Here is a 20,510-nt window from a genome sequence, read left to right as displayed (position 1 = left end):
ACTTGGGACTATGACTTTTAAGCTGACGGTCTTTCGGAAACAATCACTCTATTTCCATGAGATAGTGATAAGATCTACGTACATCCTACCCTTCCAGACTTCACTGGGTATGTTATTGTTATTGTATATAGTCCGATGGTATCAAGCAATAAACGCGAATTAACAGTTAAAACAAAGGGTATGAAAATAAAAAAATAGCCGTTTTTTTTTTTTTTTTTTGAGTACAAATGTTCTTTTCCCTTTTAATAATGTACATAATTGATTGGGCCCCTCATGAAAAAGAAATAAAACAAGAAAAAGAAATCTACAAGATATTGTGGGGGATTATGCATTTTTGAAAAGTTTGGGGAGCCATTTTTTGAACTTTGCTTTCCCCCCTCCCAAAAGAATGTTTAATTATGTACACAAGTACTTTTTAAATGAAGGGGACAAGCAACCAATAATTGCTACTAGAAACTAAAATAGTTTTACAGTTTTGGAGTAATAAGTTTAGACTATAGTTTTCATCAGATGTTTAACTCTTACTATTTAAGGTTTATTGCAACCGTTTACCAAGATAATCAATTTGTATTATTTATTATTTAACATGTTCCATACTATGCAAAATATATATATGCAAATTTAAATTTTGAAGTTTATGAGTTCAATAGTGTATTATATATACTTATTAAGTGGATTTTTCAACAAATATATATAATTTGAATCAAAATTATTGAGTTCTGTTGAACTCATACTTTCTATACTAGTTCCTTACATAACCAAAGTTATTAGATTTTGCTGAATCCATACTTCTGATGCTAGCTGACTTATAGTGAATTTGTGAGTAACACTTTTTTTTCAATGAAATACAGATTGAAAATCGTAAAATATAGTTGAAGAAGCTTTGCTGGATACACGCTCTTTAATTTATTTATTTATTCTCTGTGTGTGTTCAATTATATAAGTTGTTATTGTTCTATTCCCAATTAATTTATATAATCTCAATCTGACAAACTTATCAATAGCTTCATTAAATATTGGGTTTGTTCGATAGAGTACAGAGGAAAAACTCAAGAATCAGAGAAATAAGGTAAGCTACAGAGAGAAAAAAACTGCATGATCTTTTCTTTTGTTTTAAACTTTTTTACAACAATAACAAAATACAAGATGTCCAAATATATAGGCTAACAGAGAAAACAACTATCCCTAAAATATAGATCTTATAACCCACTAAGACTCTATTTCAGCGACACTAATTAAACTTGAGTAAATATAGGAACCTAATTAACAGAATTCAAAAGCCTAGTTCTACCAAACTACCCATGTCCTACGTTACTTGTTCCTACTCCTTGTTCCTACTCTGTTTTGAATCATTATTCAACATTCCCTCTTTATTCAAAACTACATACACCAAACAATCCTCTGAAATAGCAGAATTTCTCCTTTGATAAAGCCTTCGTCAATACATCAGCCAGCTACTCTTGTGTCTTGCAATATTCCAACTATATTTCCTCCTTTGCTACCAAGTCACGGATAAAATGATAACAAATATCAATATGCTTTGTCTTGCTATGGAATGTTGGGTTCTTTGTCATGGAGATAGTTGCTTTATTGTCACAACATATCTTCGTTGCTCCCTTCTGCCCTTGTTGAAGATCTCCTAACACTCTTCTTAACCAGACTGCTTGACAAGCTGCTGAAGTTGCTGCAATATACTCAGCTTCTGAGGTTGACAATGTTGTTGTAGCTTGCTTCTTTGAACTCCAAGTCATTGCGCCTGAGCCTAGAGTGAAACATTTGCTGAAACACTTCGTCTATGATCCAATGAACTTCCATAATCTCTATCTGTGTACCCGTACAATCTGAAATTATTGGTGCTTGAGTATCAAATACCAAAATCCAAAGTTCCAGCAATGTATCGCAAGATTCACTTCGTTGCTCCATAATGTACCTTTAAAGGTTACTGCATAAACCTGGAAACAACACCAATAGAGAATGCAATATCGGGCCTAGTGTGCGTCAAATATATTAGACCTCCAACCAAGCTTCTGAACCTCCTTGCATCTGTCATCTCTTCTTCTTCATTCACCTGATGCAATGTTTCATTTATATTCATTGGTGTATTCGTAGGCTTGCAATTAAGCATGCAGAATTTATTGAGAAGGTCTTTGCCATATTTCCTTTGTGAAAGAAATATTCCATCATCGGTTTGGTGAACTTCAAGGCCAATAAAATAATGTAATAACCCCATATCCGACATCTCAAACTCATTCGTCATTTGAGACTTGAAATTATCCACAAGAAAATTAGAAGAGCTAGTGTAAATAATATCATCAACATAAAGGCATACAATGATGAAATTATTACCTTCCTTCTTCACATACAACGTGGGTTCATTCTCACTTCTCATGTACCCATTTTTCTGGAAGTAACCATCGATCTCACTGTACAGAGATGTTACTTGGTCTTTGATTTGCCAACCCAAACACTATAATCATCATATACTTGTCTCAAAATGAATTAAAAATATACATAAAGTATACTCTGTAATAATCAGCACTATCTTAGTGTGTTCTATTGATAAAAAATTTACCTTTCTGATCAAAATAAGCCTGCAAAACTTTACAGCTAAAGCTAATTCTTTTTTGATAACCAAGAAATCCTCTGGGGTTAGCAACACACGATCCCAAACTTTGTGAGAATGGGCGTAATCCTCTACTCTTCGCCCCCTAAATGCCAGGTTTTTTGTTTGCAGCAGGGTTCAAATCCATGACATGCCTCTAACACACATATCACTTGTTGTGCTCTTAAAACAAATAAGCACATTCAGAATATTGTACTATTTAAAATCCATAATTTCAAAATGGAATTAATGCCTTTATCAATTTCTTCTTGAGATAGGTGATACGTGATGCAAACTGGGACACAAATCAGACAGCAAAATTAGAACCAAAAATGCTCAATACTTGGTGTCAGTATAAGTGACACTATGCAATGAATCTGCTAAACAGGAATCTAAACCCCTAGCAAAAGCAAAATCAGGCAGGGTTAATACAACAGAAGAAACGGAAAAACTCAGCAGTTACGAGATGCTCAGCGTGGATGACGATAAACGGCTGTAGAAAAATGGTAGCATAACTTGCTTTAGCATCAAAGGAAATGCGCAATGAAAGAAAGTGATTCTTTCACTGAATAGGAAAATGAACCTATCCAAGTCACCAAAGGAGGTATGGTGTTGTAGATTTCCCAGACATCATCAACATAACTTAATTGGCAAAACAAGGACAAAAAGATTAAGGTATAGTGGAGGGCTCCGATCATCATAGAGGAATGGTGCTAATTGTGGGAGAGAGAAGTGGCACCTGCCACCCGAAATAGGAAAGAAAGAAGAAAACATTGGTTTGGAAGGCCGTGTAATGTCTCCTACTAGAAGGTGGAAGCTACTTAAGTCTCTACTATGATAGTAAAAACTCTGATACCACAAAAAAATAGGAAACTGTTTTTAACTGACTTTTGCTAATGAATAATATAGAATTGGAACTCCTTATAAGGAGTCTTAAGCTATCTACGACATGATAGATAATCACTCTCTATGCCTAATAAGATAAGTAAATTTTCTATTCATTACAACAACAACAACATACCCAGTGAAATCACATTAAGTGGGGTTTGCGGAGGGTAGAGGTAGGTTGTTTCCGAAAGACCCTCGGCTCAAGTGCATCAAACCCAAGTACAAGAGGAATAAGAAAACAATAAAAAAATTATAGCATTTAATAAAAAAAGCAGTGTAAAGTCTACAAGAAAGAACAGTAACATCAACAAAATAGTGTGATAATAAAAACACAATAAACAACATATGGCAAGAACTACCAGCGTACGACTAGTACTACACACCAACTTCCGCAAGGCAAGACAACACACTACCCCTACTAATCTTCTACCCTAATACGGGACCTCCACTCTTTCCTATCTAGAGTCATATCCTCGGTAATATGGAGATGCATCATGTCCTGTCTAATCGCCTCTCCCCAATACTTTTTCGGCCTACCTCTACCCCTACAACCAACCTCTCACACCTCCTCACTGGGGCATCGACGCACCTCCTCTTCACATGCTCAAACCATCTCAGTCTCGCTTCCCTCATCTTGTCCGCCACAGAGCTCACTCCCACCTTCTCCCATATAACTTCATTCCTTATCTTGTCGCTTCAAGTATGCCCACACATCCATCTCAACATCTTCACCTCTGCAAAATGCATCTTCTGGACAAGTGAGTTCTTGACTAGCCACCACACCACCCCATACAACAAGGAAGGTCTAACCACCACTCTATAAAACTTACCTTTAGGTGGTACCTTCTTATCACACAAGACTCCAAAGGCCAGCCTCCATTACATCCTAATCTTTAAATTTTCTATTCATTAAAAGCAAAATATCCTAAGATATCCTATCGAATAATATAATATTTTTCCATACATGAATCCAGACACATTCTCTTAACATTCAATATATACTTTCGCGTTTCCTTTACACAGGTAGCAATTATTGCATATTGAACATCCTTTTATCACTGAGATATCTTGTGTAAAGCAGACTTTTATTCAAAGTTTTCCCTAGGGGAACCTTAGTTTTCCATAACATATTCCATGGCTACTCCTAATTCAAATTTAGTTTTTAGTTTATGCAACTTATATTTCTATTAACCTATTAATTTTCACATATTAATGTCTTATTAAAATTAAGACAACAGGTAACTTATTAGTTTCACAACTTTTAATTTAATTATTATTTTGCCTAATTCCTTTTATTATTTATTTAACCTAATTCTTCATCGCATTCAAAATCTAATGTACTTGAAAAACTCATTTTACATTAGAAATAATAAGCATTTGTCGAGTTACCTTAAATTTGAACTCTTGGTAATCCCTCGAAGGCACCAACTTGTGGAGCTACTTCAGTCTGGCCTCAAGTGCAGGTGCCATAGGGTCATTCCTTAGATAGGGAGTCGGCAGCGATCGCAACCAGTATACGTTTGAACTGATTTTGCAAATGATTTTCGATAAATTCTCTGACGCAACTCTTCTAGACTATACTTGGCAAGCAACTCTTCTCGACTCAACTTCTTGGCAAGCAACTCTTTTCGACTCAACATCTTGGCAAGCAACTCTTTCTCAGTTCTGCTCTCGAAATATTGTCTTTCAGACTTGTAAATCAAATGAACTCCCCATTTTCTCGTTATTCTCCTTTGGATAGATGCCTCAAATAGGCCATACAGGTTAAAGTCTCTAACCTCTGGGTCAGACAACTGCAGCAAAGAATGAAAGGGTATGTAGGCAAAGCAAAAACACCAGCTATAACTTCTAGACGTGGTACTGACTTTACATTCTTTCTCCAGCACTTTAAGCTCTTCTGGATGATTATTGCATATCAATTTGGCTTTGATGAAAGTATGGTCATACTTCCCTGATAGCCCTGAATCAGGATCGTGGACACCTGCCCCCATGCAAGTGACACAGCATATAGCAAAGCCCTCGAAACTATTATCATACCAATCCTGAGGCAGTTTAAGCAAGATTTTTTCCTCAATACTCTGATGTTTAAACCATGTAGGAATTGCATGCTCAGGAAAGATTATAGAGTAAGTCATCCTTTCACCTATACTCTCTGAAAGAAACAAGCTGAGAATCTGATCCAAAACCGAGTTATCATTGCTCTTTTCTGTATATGATTGTTGATTAAAACTATAGTTGGTGAATGAGACCAAATACAACCTTCGGTATACCCACAGAGCTAAAATACTTTGTATGGCCAGAAAATCTTCTGCATACAGTTCCTTTATACTTTCAGGAAGTTTGGGAAGTTTTTTAAGTTCATGACAGTGTGTTATGTTGAGATATTGAAGTCGACAAAGTAGTCTGATGCTATCAGGTAGAGAAACAAACTTGTTTCTGCTCAGGTTTAGTTCCACTAAAGTAGTCAAGCATGTAAGAGCATGAATCGTGTCACCAGATAAATTGCATCCACTGAGATCCAAACTTTCCAATACCCTAAAACCATAATATGCACAAGGGCATATCATATCTGTAGAAAATTCAAATTTTCTCTCCTGTCTACTTTTTAATGATAGGATTTTAAGTTTCTTTAGCTTTTTCATAGAATCTGATAGTCGCCGAATGGCAGTGTTTCCAGCATAAAGCTCCTCCAACTCTTCTAGATCACCCAGGCTTTCTGGAAAGGTTGCCAGATTTGAACAGCCTTTAAGAATCAAAACTTTCAGTTTTCTCATCTTGCTAACACTGGCTGGAAGTCTTACAAGATTTTCACATGAATGCAAATCAAGTAAGCTGATGCCAAATAGCCGTCCTATTGATGATGGCAGTTCCCAAATTGCAGTACATCCCAAAAGAAGCTCTGATAGTAATTCCATATTCCCCTGAATTTCTGGAAGAGCTTCTAATTTCTCGCAACCAGTGAGGTTGAGGCTCTCAAGAGATTCCATTTGAATACTGCTCAGTAAGAACTTGAGATTTCTACAGTTCTTCATATCCAGAGAAATAAGCTTTTTGAGATTGCCAATGGATGGATGAACCTCAACCAAGCTTAAACAACTTTTCAGCACAATTCTCTGCAAATTTGGAATCTCAGAAAAATTGGGTGTTCGGAGTAAATTTTGTGAAAAACTTAAATTGAGAATTGTCAACTTGTCAAATGCCTGCTTATAAAAGGTGAAGGAAAAAAAATGTCAGCTTTAACTAACTCTTTCTGTAAAGAAAATTCAATGCCTAGAGCACTGTCAAGAAAAAGATCAACCAATACCTTTGGTTCCTTGCAAATTTCAACAAGAGAACTAAAAGTCATTTTGAGCCCAACAAGGTTTTGTGGTTGAAAACTTGCTGGTAAAGATTCAAAACTGTAGTAAGACCAATCAAGCCATTTCAAGCTACTGGGGAGATATTCGATAGTGTCAGAAACTGGTTCATAATGTCGGACCTCCTCCCCTTTGACAATGAGTAACCTAAGACAAGGCATATTTCTGAAAGCTTTGCTCCACTTGCATATATGTTGGTCTGAGCCAATTGGAACCATTATGCCTTTAACCGACTCTGTCCACTGAAAAGAAAAGAAAATTACTATGTAAACCGGAATTCACATCAAAGAGTAAGACCCTATTCTCCTTTGACAGCATAATGGCGTTAGGAAACACCCACTGATTTACGTCTGGCTTCAATTTGGAGTTCAATCAAATAGTTTTCTGAATTTATTAGATATTGCTTTCTATTATCATATTACTCGGTAAATCCCTAACCAAAGATGCATTCTCCAATGAACTTAATATTCTATGCCCCTACATTAGAAAAAGCTCTTCCCTAGAATTCCTAAAATTTACTTGCTTCTTCAACTTGAATGTAAAGTGCATACATGGAAGCTTTAAAAGAAAATTCATTCAAAGGTTATCCATGTAGGTAGCATCTAAGAATTGTTAAACCACAAAAAAGAAAAGCAATAGTGAAACTTTTTCTTTTTTTTGATAACCGAGAAATGGCCCTTTGGACCAACCATAGCCTTCTAAACTCGGTGGATAATGGGCCCACCCCTCTACCCTTCTCCACTTAAATACCAGGCTTCGCTTTGCATGGCGTGGGGCTTGAACCTGTGACCTAAGCCACAAATCTTCCACCCTTTGCCACTTGAGCTAAGTAAGTTCTCTTCTAAGAGGGATAAAACTTTGCAACAATCTAACTTACAAGAAAAATGTTCTTCTCAAAACAGTACCAAATGTCATCAGTCAGATTAGTTCTCAGACAAATAACAACATTACCAAAAAAGATGCTAAGAAGAATTACTTAGCAAGTAAAAGTAAATTGACATCACTCACTATCCACAAATAGTACAAATAAAATGAACAGACACATACACAGTTTCTCTTCGTAGCACGATGGCGTAGTTTCTGAATTTTATTCAACGCAAGGCTGGAATCTCTTTCTTAGAAGGAACTTAAATGACTGGGAAGTGGAAAGATTATGTCTTTTGTTTCAGCTGCTTAGCAAAATAGTTTTGGGCTATAATAAAATAAATTCTATCATATGGAAGGGACATCCCAGAGGTCTCTTTACAGTCAGAAGTTGCTACAGTTTGTTGGAAAGGGTTTCTTGGCCCTGGAAAAGAATCTGATTTAGCAAGGCTCCTTTGAAGTCTCTTGCTTCTCTTGGATTATGGCTAGGGAAGCTTGTCCCACTCATTCCAACCTCCAAATGAGGGGATTTCAGCCTTGCAGTAGGTGCCCACTGTGTGAAGAACGCTCTGAAGATGTTGGACACCTCTTCTTGCATTGTAAGTTACTAGTCAGTTGTGATGCATGTTTTTAGCAATATTTGGCATGTCTTAGACCATACAAAAATCCATTTTTCAGCTACAGTAATCCTGGAACAAAGAGGAGTTGTGCAAGAAATCACGGAAGACTTGGAATACCATTCCTCAAGCCATATGGTGGACCGTATGGCTTGAAAGAAATAGCAGAATTTTTTAAGGCGACAAAAGGAACATACATAGCCTTAAACAAAGATGTATATTTTTGCTAGCTTTCTGGTGCAACCTGGTTATTGTACATGATGAAGATGCAATCCTAGATACAATAGAGGATCTGCACAATCTGTAATTATGTTTTGTGGCACTGGCTTAGTGCAAGTATTTATAAAATCTTTAGTTACTTGTCAAAACAGAAAAATCACTAAAGTTTGTAGAGTTGAATTGTGATAACACACAAAATGCACATTAATGTTACTTTCAATTTTACTTTGTTTTATTTTATTGGCAGGAGATGTTAATACTCAAAACAAATGAGAGACGCAAGCATGCAAAATAGCAAGAACATGCACATTCAGAGTTACAAGAGCATGCTTGTCGCCAAGATGTTGCAATTGATTTAAGGGAAAAGGGCCTGGTATATCCCTCAACTTTATCATTTAGAGCTGATATGCCCCTCGTTACGAAAGTGATTCATATATACCCCTACTGTTACACAAATGACTCACATATACCCTTTTCATCTAACGGAAGTGAAATAATTAATTTTAATTTTATTTTTTAAAGTTTATTATTAAAAAAAAATAAGGATATATTTGATCCTTCTCACACATAATTTATTTTTTTTGACTTTTTTGATTCAACAGCTAATTTGAATTTATTATTTTGATGGTCAAATTTATTTTTCTCACTACTTTTCTTGTGAAATTTATTATACATACCCTAATTTTTTTTTATAGATAAAAAACTAAATTACAATATAGCAGTAAAAACAATTAGTCTGAAATTACAATATATCTGCAAAAAAATAGTTTTAATTTTTTCTTATTTTTTTCTCTTTTTTCCATTCACACTTCATTTTTTTATTTCTCTTATTTTTACACTAAAGAATGAAAGAAAAAATAAAATAAAAATTAGAAACTCAAATAATGATAATCAAAGAAGTCAAAATATTATTCATGTGTGAAAAAGATTAAATATGCCCCTAAACTTTTCTATAAAAAAATTCATGTATACATATATTTGTTTATTTTAGTTTTTTACTTTCTAAAAAAAAAAATAACCCCATACATGAATTTTTTTTCAAAAATTAAAAATAAAAAAAAAAGTAATTTTTTCACTTCCTTTAGATGAAAACGGTATATGTGAGCCATTTTTATAATGATGGGGGTATATGTGAGTCATTTTTATAATGATGGGGTATATGTGAGTCATTTGTGTAATGATAGGGATATATATGAGCCACTTTCATAACGGGGTATATCAGTTCTAAATGACAAAGTTGAGGGTGTATCAGATCTTTTCCCTTGATTTAATTAAGAAACACCCCATAGCATCAAGTTCACATAAAGGAAAAATATTCTAGCCCTAAAAGGTTGTATACCTCGACATCTATTGTCTAGTTTTTAGGAATCCCGAAAGAATGCAAAGGAAAATGACAAATCTGAAGCATCCTCAAAATGATTAGAGGACATACATACCTGATTTGTGGAAAAAACAGTTTCTATATCTTTTTCATGCCATATTCGACTGTGATTCCATGGTTTGTCCTGATCAACATCATGTGCCACTTGCTGGCCCATTTGTTCTATCAAATCATGCATCTCAACCATTCCATCTAAAATATAAATAAGTGACTTTTTAGTAAGAACATCCATTCCAATCTCTGATTTGAAGCCAAAACTATTTAGAATTGTTATCACGTCATCTCTCCGTTTTCCCCTGAAGAAGCATGCAATATCAAGAAATATGTTCTTGTCTTCATAGGCCAATCCATCTAGACTTAAGCTGAGCTTCTTAACAATTTCTTCGTATCCAGTATCTTTAAGTCTATCCAATGCACTTCTCCAGTCAGTTATGCCTCGTTTGTAGAGAAAAGAACCCAAGACCATAAGAGCTAAGGGCAAGCCTTGAGCATAATCTACTACAGATTTGGAGAGTTCAAAAAACTCTTTATCGGGAGTCCTTCTCCGAAAGGCATACCAACTAAAAAGTTCAAGAGCCTCGCATTTAGCCAATTCAGGGACAGAATATAATGTGTCATGGAAACGAAGTAAATCTGCATTTCTGGTTGTTGTAATGATTCGACTGCCATCACCAAACCAATCATGCTGTCCAACTAAATACTCCAACTGGTGGTCATCATCCACATCATCAAAAACAATTAAAACCTTCCTGAGACAAAGCTTTCTTTTTATCACGTCAGCTCCTTCATAGAAACTTGCTATATTCATAGATTTTTCGTTTAGGATTCTTGAAAGAAGTGTCATTTGCAAGTGTTTCATCCCATGCTTCTTTGAATCTTCTCGAACATTTGCAAGAAAACAAGACCCTTGAAACTGGTTAGAAATATTGTCAAAGATTTTTCTTGCAACTGTTGTCTTCCCCACGCCACCCATCCCCCATATCCCCACAAAATGGACACCACCTAATCCAACTTTCAACAAAGATTCCACTCCACCAGTACGAGATTCAATTCCCACTAAATACTTCTCATTAGCTGAAACTGTGTGGTGCAGATTTTGAAATTTCTCGTTTATAATCTGGTCAATACATTCTGCTTCATTCCTGTGCTTAGTTAAAATATAATAACTAATAAGAAAGGTAGTGAAATATATTCAATGCTAAGCAAAGCCCATACTCAATGTTATTCTTCTTTGAAACTTGTATAATATGCGCAAAGAAACAAGATAGTTTAAGTAAAACGAAATCCTGTTAGTGTTTTTGCTCTAAGCTGCCCTTTAAGTAAAATGAAATCCTGTTATGTTTTTGCTCTAAGCTGCCCTTTGTGTCACCCATCTTACAGATTCCAGCATACAAACATTTTTATTCCCATTTTGAACAAAGATCACACTTTGTTCGAACAAGATGCAATTCAAACCAGATTTTCATCATTATGTAGTCAGTTTTTTTTGTTTTTTTAACAAGGTAATTATGTAGTCAGCTTAATGCAATTTGAGTTGTTTTTTCTATGAATAAAAAGAAATGTGTGGAGATAGATGTTGACATGTGAAAACAAATCTTGGTTGTAAAAGGCATAACATTGTTTGCCGAGCTTTAAATTCTGAATAAGAAAAAAGAAATTTAAAAGATAAAGCAAGATTATTCCAGACAGATAGTCATCTGCGCCTCTCACTCTACCGGTGCCAAAGCAGATAGACTAATTTGGTAATTGGTCTAATGAGCACATGATATTAGATATATTGTATTTTTAGCGAAGAAGCGGGAGGTCAAGATCAACACAATCTAACTTCTTTATAACAAGTTCAACACATTTGGAACTCTGCTCATATGAAATTTGAACTGAGCTCTTATCTGCAGCTAGAACTAAGGTCAAGAAACACTTTCTAAGTGCTTGCTCAAGTTTAATTGTAACTTCTTCTTTGAAGAAAATGTTCATTTGCTGTTTGTGTGTTCTTTTCTGCTCTAGACTTTTCAAACCTTTTCTTTCCAAATAAAAATTCCGAATAACCCACCAAAAGCATGTTGGGATCAATTCCAATATCTTTTTTAATCTGCCACCAAGTACCTTCCTTTCCAAGCATACGAATAGTTTCGTGACAGTCTAAGGCATCATCCATATTCGAGATGCTAAAAGATAAGTGTACGAAAAGATGGTCTTTATTTTCAACATGTCTTCCACGCATAAAGCAGATATCACACATACATGGGCGAATTTACATGAAGCACGTAAAACTAGATATCTTATGTACTCTATATATTCTCTAAAATTGGTATACTATTATTTGTCGGCACATATGCTACGACAAGGCTAAATGGTTACCTAGAGGACTAGGGATTTACAACCCTCATATCTGTAAGTTGTTTTGTGTTAATACAACTTCACAAGTAGTCAACCAGCAGAATTAATGATGGCAAACCAAACCAAAGATTGAACTTTTAATCAGTTTGATTGCTCTTTTAATGATGATGGCGATAAGATTCAAAACTCATAAACTAGTACAATTACACTCTTATTTACTTACCTATTAGCAGCTTTACCAACATCCCATCCTGCTATATTGGCTGCTTTATAGAGAGCATCCTTCCAACTCTGCACTTTCCCCAAATCACTACCCTTGAAATCTGCCTCGAGTTTAGCCAATGCTACCGCAACGCTATTTCTTTGCCAGCGTACATCTGATGGGTCAACATTGTGGAATATTGGGATCGCTTCCTGTCCCTTCTTTTCAACACAATCCATAATTTTGGTGAGCTCCTCCAAGCACCATTTGGACGAAGCATAGTTCTCGGAGAAGATGATAATTGCAATTCTCGATTCTTCAATGGCTTTCAATAGTTCTGCAGAAATGGGTCTTCCTCTTTCAAGTTTCTCATCGTCTTTGAATACATTGACTCCTCTCTCTTCCAAGCGTTTGTGGAGATGGGAAACGAAATTGTTGCGGGTATCTTCACCTCTAAAGCTCAAGAAAGCATCATATTTCCATTTTTGGTTCAGTTCTTTTTGGTAACAGCTGGCAGAAATGCAAGGTAAGACTTTGAAGTGCTATTAAAATATAAAACTTTTAAATTTTTATTTTTCAATTTTTCAATTTCTCTTTTTTTATTATAGATCAATTTTATTTCCTTTTTCTTTCTTTCTCTGCCTTCTTTTTAGGTTCTCTCCGTCAATCTTCTTTCTTTCTTACTCCTTCAATCCATCTTTTTCTTCATTTTTTTTTGTCGTCTTCGTTGATGTCACCACCGTCATTCTTATTATCACATTTTTTATTTATCTTTTTTGTTTTTATTTTTACGGACTATATTGTTTTAATTTTGAAAATTTCAAAAAAAAAAAATAATCATTGAAAAAAATTTATGCAGAACATCAAGCAACTATAATAGTTGTTGCAGCAATTTCAATAGTTGTTGTAGCAACTATGATAATTGCTACAGTAATTACGATAGTTACTACAAATAGTTGTTGCAGCAACTACAACAGTTGCTTTATTTTCTACAACAATTTGAACAATTGTTTGAATTGTTGCAGCAATTGTTGAATTATTGTAGCAATTTTTGCATAGTTACTGCAGCAACTTCGACAATTATTTAATTTTTTTTTATAAAAAATAAGGTGTACATAGGAGGAGCTGGTTAATACGATACTGTTGTGGTAGAGGAGAAGGTTGGTAGTGTTTGTGATGATGGTGAAAGAAGAGGTGATGGTTGTGGTGGCAATAGTGAAAGAGGAAGAGAAGGAGGAAGAGGTGGTGGTAGAGGAGGGAGAATAGCGTGGTAGTGGTGGTGATGTAGGAGGAGGGGGAGTTGGCGGTAGTAGCAAAGGAGATGATGATAGTGAGAGCGACAGCGGTGGCTCTTTCTTAGTTTTGAAACTTTTTTTTATCACCTTTAATAAAAAATCTCAATCAATTATCCATGGCCTAAAACTAAAGGACCAGAGTCAACTTTGCCCCATTTCCTTATTTACGTCTCACAAAATAGTCATGCATCATTCGTATCTTGTTCCGCTAAAGTTGTTATGTCTCGTCTAATCACTTTTTTTTTAATACTTTGTTGACCTATTTCTACCTATTTTAAAGCCGGCCATAGCCAACCTCTCCCACTCCATATCGGAGCATCTGTACATCTCCTCTTCACATGTTCGAATCATCACAATCTCTCTTTCTATATCTTGTCCTCCATCGAGGTCACTCCTATCTTATCCCACATATCATTATTTCTAATCTTATCTCTCCTAGTATATCTACGCATTCATTTCGATATCCTCATTTTCACAATTTTATCTTCTGAATGTGAGAGTTATTGACCGGTCAACATTTCGTTCTATATAACATAGTCGGTCTAACCATCACTCTGTAGAACTTGCCTTTAAGTTTTAGTGGTATCTTCTTATCATACAAGACTCCGGAAGCAACCTCTATTTCATCCACCCTGCATCCAATTATCGTCAATCTCCTCATTACTTGGATAATAGACGTAAGATAATTAAAACTTCCTTTTTTTGAATGATCCGGGTATCAAGGCGCATTTTCACGTTAGGTTCGTGTGTTACGTCACTAAACTTAAAATTAAGTATTTTGTCTTGGTCATTGTGCCTTACTAGACTCCAGGATTTGTCTGTAGACCTCGAACTTAGTGCAAACTCCGCCGTTAATCTCGTCAATCAAAACTACTTCATCTCTAAATAATATGTACCGTGGCACCTCATCTTGGATTTACTGCGTCAATTCAACCAGACAAATAAAATGGGCTGCACTAAAATGGTTCTCTGCCAATGACTTACAATCATCTATTCCTACAAGAACTTTGTAGGTGCTCTTGAAATCAAGCAAAAATAAAGCAAGCCCTACACTGTACGAACTTATGTTCTTTCTCTTCAAAAGTTCTCTTGGTCCTTTTTTGCCGGCTAGTGCAGAACATGCCTTGTTCTTCTTCTCCTCCTCTTCCTCATGTAATGATTTTATTATATATTTACATTCTGAATAATTTGTTGTGTATTTTTTAGTGTTGTTACTTCTTTTGCTTTTTCCCCTTAAAAGTACTTTTACTGACGATGATTTGGCACTAGTTTATAGTAAATTGTCTTTTTAAATAGTTTGTCACAAAATTTTCTCCCTCTTACAGAATAAAATTTACGAGGAACTATTATTTAAGAACATGATATATGACCTTCTTGATTTATAAAGAGCTTTATTTATTAAAAAAAAAGTAATGCAAAATTGTTCAATGTAAAGGAAGTGGAAATAAGAATATTTGAAATTCTAAATTAATTTATAAAATAATTTGATAGAACTTATAATGCAAACCCAGATATAAATCTTATACCACCAGTACTATCCTAACCTCGTTATACCCTATCAATTCCAACAAAAAATGATCTTTATTAAGATTTTGTATATTAAGGAGATAGATTCTATGCTTGGAAGTATGTTCTGTTTGACAAAGTTAATTTAATATCTTTTCCAGAGGACAGAGTCAGTTAAAGGAATAAATTGGCTCAGACCATCATATATGCAAGTGGAGCAAAGCTTTCAGAAACATGCCTTGTCTAAGGTTACTAATTGTCAAAGGGGAGGAGGCTTGACATCATAACCCTATTTGTGATCCTATTGAGTATCTCCCCAGTAATTTGAAATGGCTTGATTGGTCATATTGCAGTTTTGTATCTTTACCAGAAAATTTTGATCCAAGAAACCTAGTTGGGCTCAACATGACTTTTAGTTCTCTTGTTGAAATCATCAAGGAACCAAAGGTATTGTTCATCTCCTTCAAAAAAGAATCATATGTAAAGAAAAGAAATGACAGTTAAAGTTGATGTTTTTATTCCTTCTCTTTTTTATGAACAGGCATTTGACAAGTTGACAATCCTCAATTTAAGTTTTTCAGAAAGTTTACTCCGAACACCCAATTTTTGTGAGACCACAAACCTTCAGAAGGTTATACTGAAAAGTTGTGTAAGTTTGGTTGAAATTCATCCATTCATTGGAAATATCAAAAAACTTTTCTTGAATCTGGTAAACTGCAAAAATCTCAAGTCTTTATCGAGTAGTATTCAAACAGAATCTCTTGAAAGCTTCAACCTCTCAGGTTGTCAGAAATTAGAAAACATTTCAGAAATTCTGGGGAATATGGATTGCTAATATGAGCTCCTTCTGGCACGTACTGCAATTTGGGAATTACCCTCATCAATAGGACAGCTCAGTGGTATCAACTTGCTTGATTTGCGATCATGTGAAAACCTTGTAAGACTCCCAGCCAGTGTCTCTGAGATGAGAAAACTGAAAATTTTGATTCTGAAAGGCTGCTCAAGACTTGCAATTTTTCTTGAAAATCTAGGTGATCTAAACCAGTTGGAGGAGCTCTATGCTGGCAAGACTGCCATTTGGCAACTACCAAATTCTATTGGAACCTTAAGCAAACTCAAGATCCTATCATTATGAAAAGGGTGGAAGGTAAAGCGACAATCTGCTCGCAGTTTGAATTACCCCCGGTGTTTCATGGTTTGAGGGAATTAAAAAGCTTAGATCTCAATGAATGTAATTTATGTGATAACCAATTTGCTGCTCTTATTAACTCAACTTCTTTATTGGAACTGAATCTGTGCAGAAATAAGTTTATTTCTTTGCCTGATGCCTTCAACCGACTTTCTCACCTTTGATATCTCAATATAACACACTGTCAGGAACTTAGGAAACTTGCCAAAGTTCCTCAGAGTATAGAGGAATTATATGTAGAAGATTTTTTGGCAAAAGAAAGTATTGCAAAGCTACCAATGTACCCAAGGTTGAATTTAGTATCATTCACCAATTATAGTTTTGATCAACAATCTTATACAGATGAGACAATGGTAGCTCACTTTCGAATGAGATTCTTAGTTTGTTTCTGTCAAACAATATGGATGATGTGATCCTCCCTTCTCTTAACTCTGATCATAGGGTGACTTGTTCCATTGTCTTTCCTGAACTTGCAATTCCCACGTGGTTTATGCATCAGATTGTTGAGGAAAAGATCTTGTTTAAACTTCCCATTAATTGATATAATGATAAGTTCAAGGGCTTTGCTATATGCTGTGTGACTCTCATGGGAGCAGGTGTCTGCAGTCCTTAACCAGGACTATCTGAGAAGTATGACTATGCTTTCATCAATGCCAAATTGATATGCAATGATCATTTGAAAGACCTTAAAGTGCTAGAGAAAAATGTAAAGTGGGCACAACATCTAGAACGTATGACTGGTGTGTTTGCTTTGCCTAGATACCATTGTATTCTTCACCAAAGTATCCTGAAACAAAGCTTCCGTTTCGTTTACCCGCTCAAGAAGAGAACAAACTAATTAAATTTTATTACCTCAACTTGCTGGGGCAATAATTTTTCTATCCGATGAGTTTGGGCTTTCATGATTTCTTAATGATACTCTTGGTGTAAGAATTTTGCTTCTAACAACATGAAAAAAAATAATTGATCAAACATACTAAGGTAAATATCTACCGAACTTCCTGTTGGAGAAGAGGAATATTGCACCAAAGCAAAAGAAGAGAAGAAGAAGAAAATGAAAGCAGAAGAAGAGAAGAAGAAGAAAATAAACACTGCAGAGCAAAGAGAAAGGAAGAAAAAGAGATGAGGACGAGCATAGAAGAAGCTGAAGAGTTTAAGGCTCTTCAGCATACACGTGGAGACTTCTCCTCCACATAACATTATATATATATATATATAATATACCACAAGCAAATTTAAAATGTACATTTAATATATTTAAGCCCATATAGTTATGGGCATATAGAATAGAATTTTGTACAGATTTCAGCCCATATCTTCTTGTCTCCATTGTATAGTTCTATATAAACTAAATGTACATGACATAAATACACACAGAAAAATTGATCTCAGTTCTTCTCTCCTTAATTTTTACATGGTATCAGAGCATTTCTAAGCTCAATTCAGATCTGTGTTTGTACCATCATCATCATCACCTTCAAGATCTACATCATCATCATCTTCAAATCCCTGTTGAAACAAAATGCCTGAAGCAGCTCAAGATAAGTCAGGAAGTGGAGAGAAAGGAACCACGTATGAAAGCAGCCATCCTTACCACCTAAACAATTCCGACTCACCTGGTATGACTTTGGTCAACAATGTTTTCGACGGAAGAGGATATCCAGGTTGGAGGAGATCCATCCTCCTATCCTTATCAGCCAAGAAGAAACTTGGTTTCATCAATGGAACCTGCAGGGCTCCAGAACTGGAATCTGCAGATTTTGAACAATGGAGTTGTGTTAACGACATGATCATATGTTGGATATCAAATGCACTATCTAAAGATATTGCAGATAGTGTAATGAGTTCCAAAACTGCTAAGGAACTTTGGGACAGTCTGGAGCAGAGGTTTGGGAAGTCAAGTGGTGCCAAAATCTACCACCTGCAGAAGGAATTAACAAGTCTAATACAAGGGAATAGTGACATTGCAGGTTACTTCACCAAACTTAAGAGACTATGGGATGAATTGGATGGGATAAATGTAATTGTTTGTTGCTCATGTAAGTGCACTTGTGATGGGAAAGCAAAATTAACAAAATCACTAGAAGATCAAAGGTTGATTCAGTTCCTAATGGGACTGAATGATGTATATGCTCAGGCAAGAGGAAATATACTTATGATGAATCCCTTACCTGGAATGGATGTTGCATATTCATTGCTTTTGCAGGATGAGAGTCAAAGGGAAGTGTATGCAAACACAAACTACATCTCTGATTCTGGATCATTTCTGGCAGCAAGTCAAGCAAAACAACAGGACAACAAACTGATTGCTGAGTTTGCAGCATTCATGGCCAGTGGACAGGGAAGAAATATACAGAGATTCAAACATCAAGCAGTAACAGGAACAAACACATACCAGAGGTATAGCAATCCAGGTCAGAATCAGAAACATGATAAGTCACAGAACAGATTTAAGGGTAAGAAGAAATATGATCCAAACCTGTCATGCACTCATTGTGGGAAAACAGGGCATGTGCATGATAATTGCTACAGACTGCATGGATTTCCTGCAGATTTTGAGTTCACCAACTCCAGAAACTATCACTCTCAGATTAAAGCAAATGCAACCCTGACTCAGCAAGCAGATGAAGACATTGCCAGGACAGATCCTGGAATCAGTGATAGAAATTTTGAGGAACAGTTCAGCAAGCAGCAGATTGCAGAGATGATACAAATATACAAGCAAAGCAAATTGACACAGACAGGAATCAATGCAAATGCAGTAGCTGGTACCATCTTTAAATACTCAAATTCTATACACACTAATCTTAAGCAAGATACTTGGATAATTGATTCAGGAGCCTCAGAACACATGTGTTTTGACCCCAATTCCTTCTCGTTTCTAGAACCCCTGACTGTGCCTTTGATCATTAATTTACCTAATTCTTTCAAGGTAAGTGTGACCCATATAAGAAGCATCTCTATTTTGCCAGGACAGGTCATAACTGATGTGCTGTTTGTGCCAGATTTTAAGTATAATTTACTTTCAATTCACAAGTTCTGTGTTCAGTTTCAGTGTGATGTCCTATTCACTGCTACTGGATGTTTCTTGCAGGACCTTTCAGTAAGGAGTCCTCAAGTTTTTGGTGAAGTTAGAGAAGGACTCTATTTATTGGATTCCAACACTAACAAGTTTAGAAATAGTTTCAATGATGTATCTCCAGATCCCATCCCACAATCATTTTCAGTTTTTAATTCAGTACATGTTAATGCCACTCCTAGTATAAAACTTTGGCATGTAAGGTTGAGACATCTTCCATTTTCAGCAATGAAACATTTAAGTTTTCTTTTATGTGAATCCACTTCTGATTTTGTTTGTGACATATGTCCTAGAGCTAGGCAAACTAAACAACCCTTTCCTACTAGCAACATCAAATCCACACATATTTTTGATCTCATTCATATAGACATTTGGGGACCCTACAAGTATAGTACTTACAATGGTTTCAGGTTTTTTCTCACCATAGTAGATGACTACAGTAGAGGGACATGGACATTCTTACTAAGCACTAAAAGTAATGCTTTTCCTGTACTAAAAAGCTTCCTATCCATGGTAGAGAGACAATTCAATCTCAGGGTTAAAATGATCAGATCTGACAATGCTTTAGAATTGGGGAAAGGGACACAGGAATCAGCATATTTTTCTGCACTACCCTTGATACAAGGAAAGTGTTTGTATCCAGAGATGTCAGATTTCATGAATCACATTTTCCTTTCAGCTCATCTAATAGCTCCCACACACCTATTTTTCTGCACTACCCTTCTTCCTCAGATCATGATCTTAATACTTGTACCTACAGGACCCAATCCGAATCCACACTTCCTCAACAAACATCTCCACCTACATCACCAGACACTCCTGCCCCTGCTCCTGTCACAGAACTACCAAGAAGATCTAGCAGGATGTCTCATGAACCTGGCTACCTAAAAGATTACATTTGCAATAGTGTCATATTCACTGATCCATGGACAACCTGTTTTGATCACCCTCACAATCCAAAAGGATATGCTTTCT

General features: G+C 35.7%; 2 protein-coding genes and 1 pseudogene across 5 annotated transcripts; 1 reads left to right on the top strand and 2 right to left on the bottom strand.

The window, feature by feature from the left end:
- Positions 1-1,081: 1,081 nt before the first annotated feature.
- On the bottom strand, positions 1,082-12,967 carry LOC129898608 (TMV resistance protein N-like). Of its 4 annotated transcripts, none has more exons than XM_055973204.1 (6): positions 12,488-12,839; positions 9,983-11,069; positions 6,795-7,088; positions 4,880-6,693; positions 2,347-2,467; positions 1,082-2,068 (listed from the first exon to the last, which is right to left on the bottom strand). In XM_055973204.1, exons 1-4 carry the CDS (start codon positions 12,703-12,705, stop codon positions 4,972-4,974), a joined length of 3,321 nt encoding a protein of 1,106 aa, XP_055829179.1. In that variant the 5' UTR covers positions 12,706-12,839; the 3' UTR covers positions 1,082-2,068; positions 2,347-2,467; positions 4,880-4,971. The 4 variants fall into 4 exon arrangements, with proteins under 4 accessions (XP_055829179.1, XP_055829180.1, XP_055829183.1 ...); XM_055973205.1 differs by lacking the exon at positions 2,347-2,467 and having other exon boundaries at positions 1,082-1,841; positions 1,931-2,068; XM_055973208.1 differs by lacking the exon at positions 2,347-2,467 and having other exon boundaries at positions 12,488-12,967.
- LOC129900092 (uncharacterized mitochondrial protein AtMg00810-like) lies at positions 1,763-2,257 on the bottom strand. Its single transcript, XM_055975055.1, has 2 exons — positions 1,953-2,257; positions 1,763-1,841 (listed from the first exon to the last, which is right to left on the bottom strand). Exons 1-2 carry the CDS (start codon positions 2,255-2,257, stop codon positions 1,763-1,765), a joined length of 384 nt encoding a protein of 127 aa, XP_055831030.1.
- A 2,407-nt stretch (positions 12,968-15,374) lies between the features above and the next one.
- Positions 15,375-17,319, top strand: LOC129900332 (TMV resistance protein N-like; annotated as a pseudogene).
- Positions 17,320-20,510: the final 3,191 nt, after the last annotated feature.

Source organism: Solanum dulcamara, chromosome 8 (genome assembly GCF_947179165.1).
Source record: "Solanum dulcamara chromosome 8, daSolDulc1.2, whole genome shotgun sequence".
Lineage (NCBI taxonomy): Eukaryota > Viridiplantae > Streptophyta > Magnoliopsida > Solanales > Solanaceae > Solanum > Solanum dulcamara.
The sequence above is the reverse complement of the archived record's forward strand: the minus strand, read 5'-3'. Positions and strand labels throughout refer to the sequence as shown.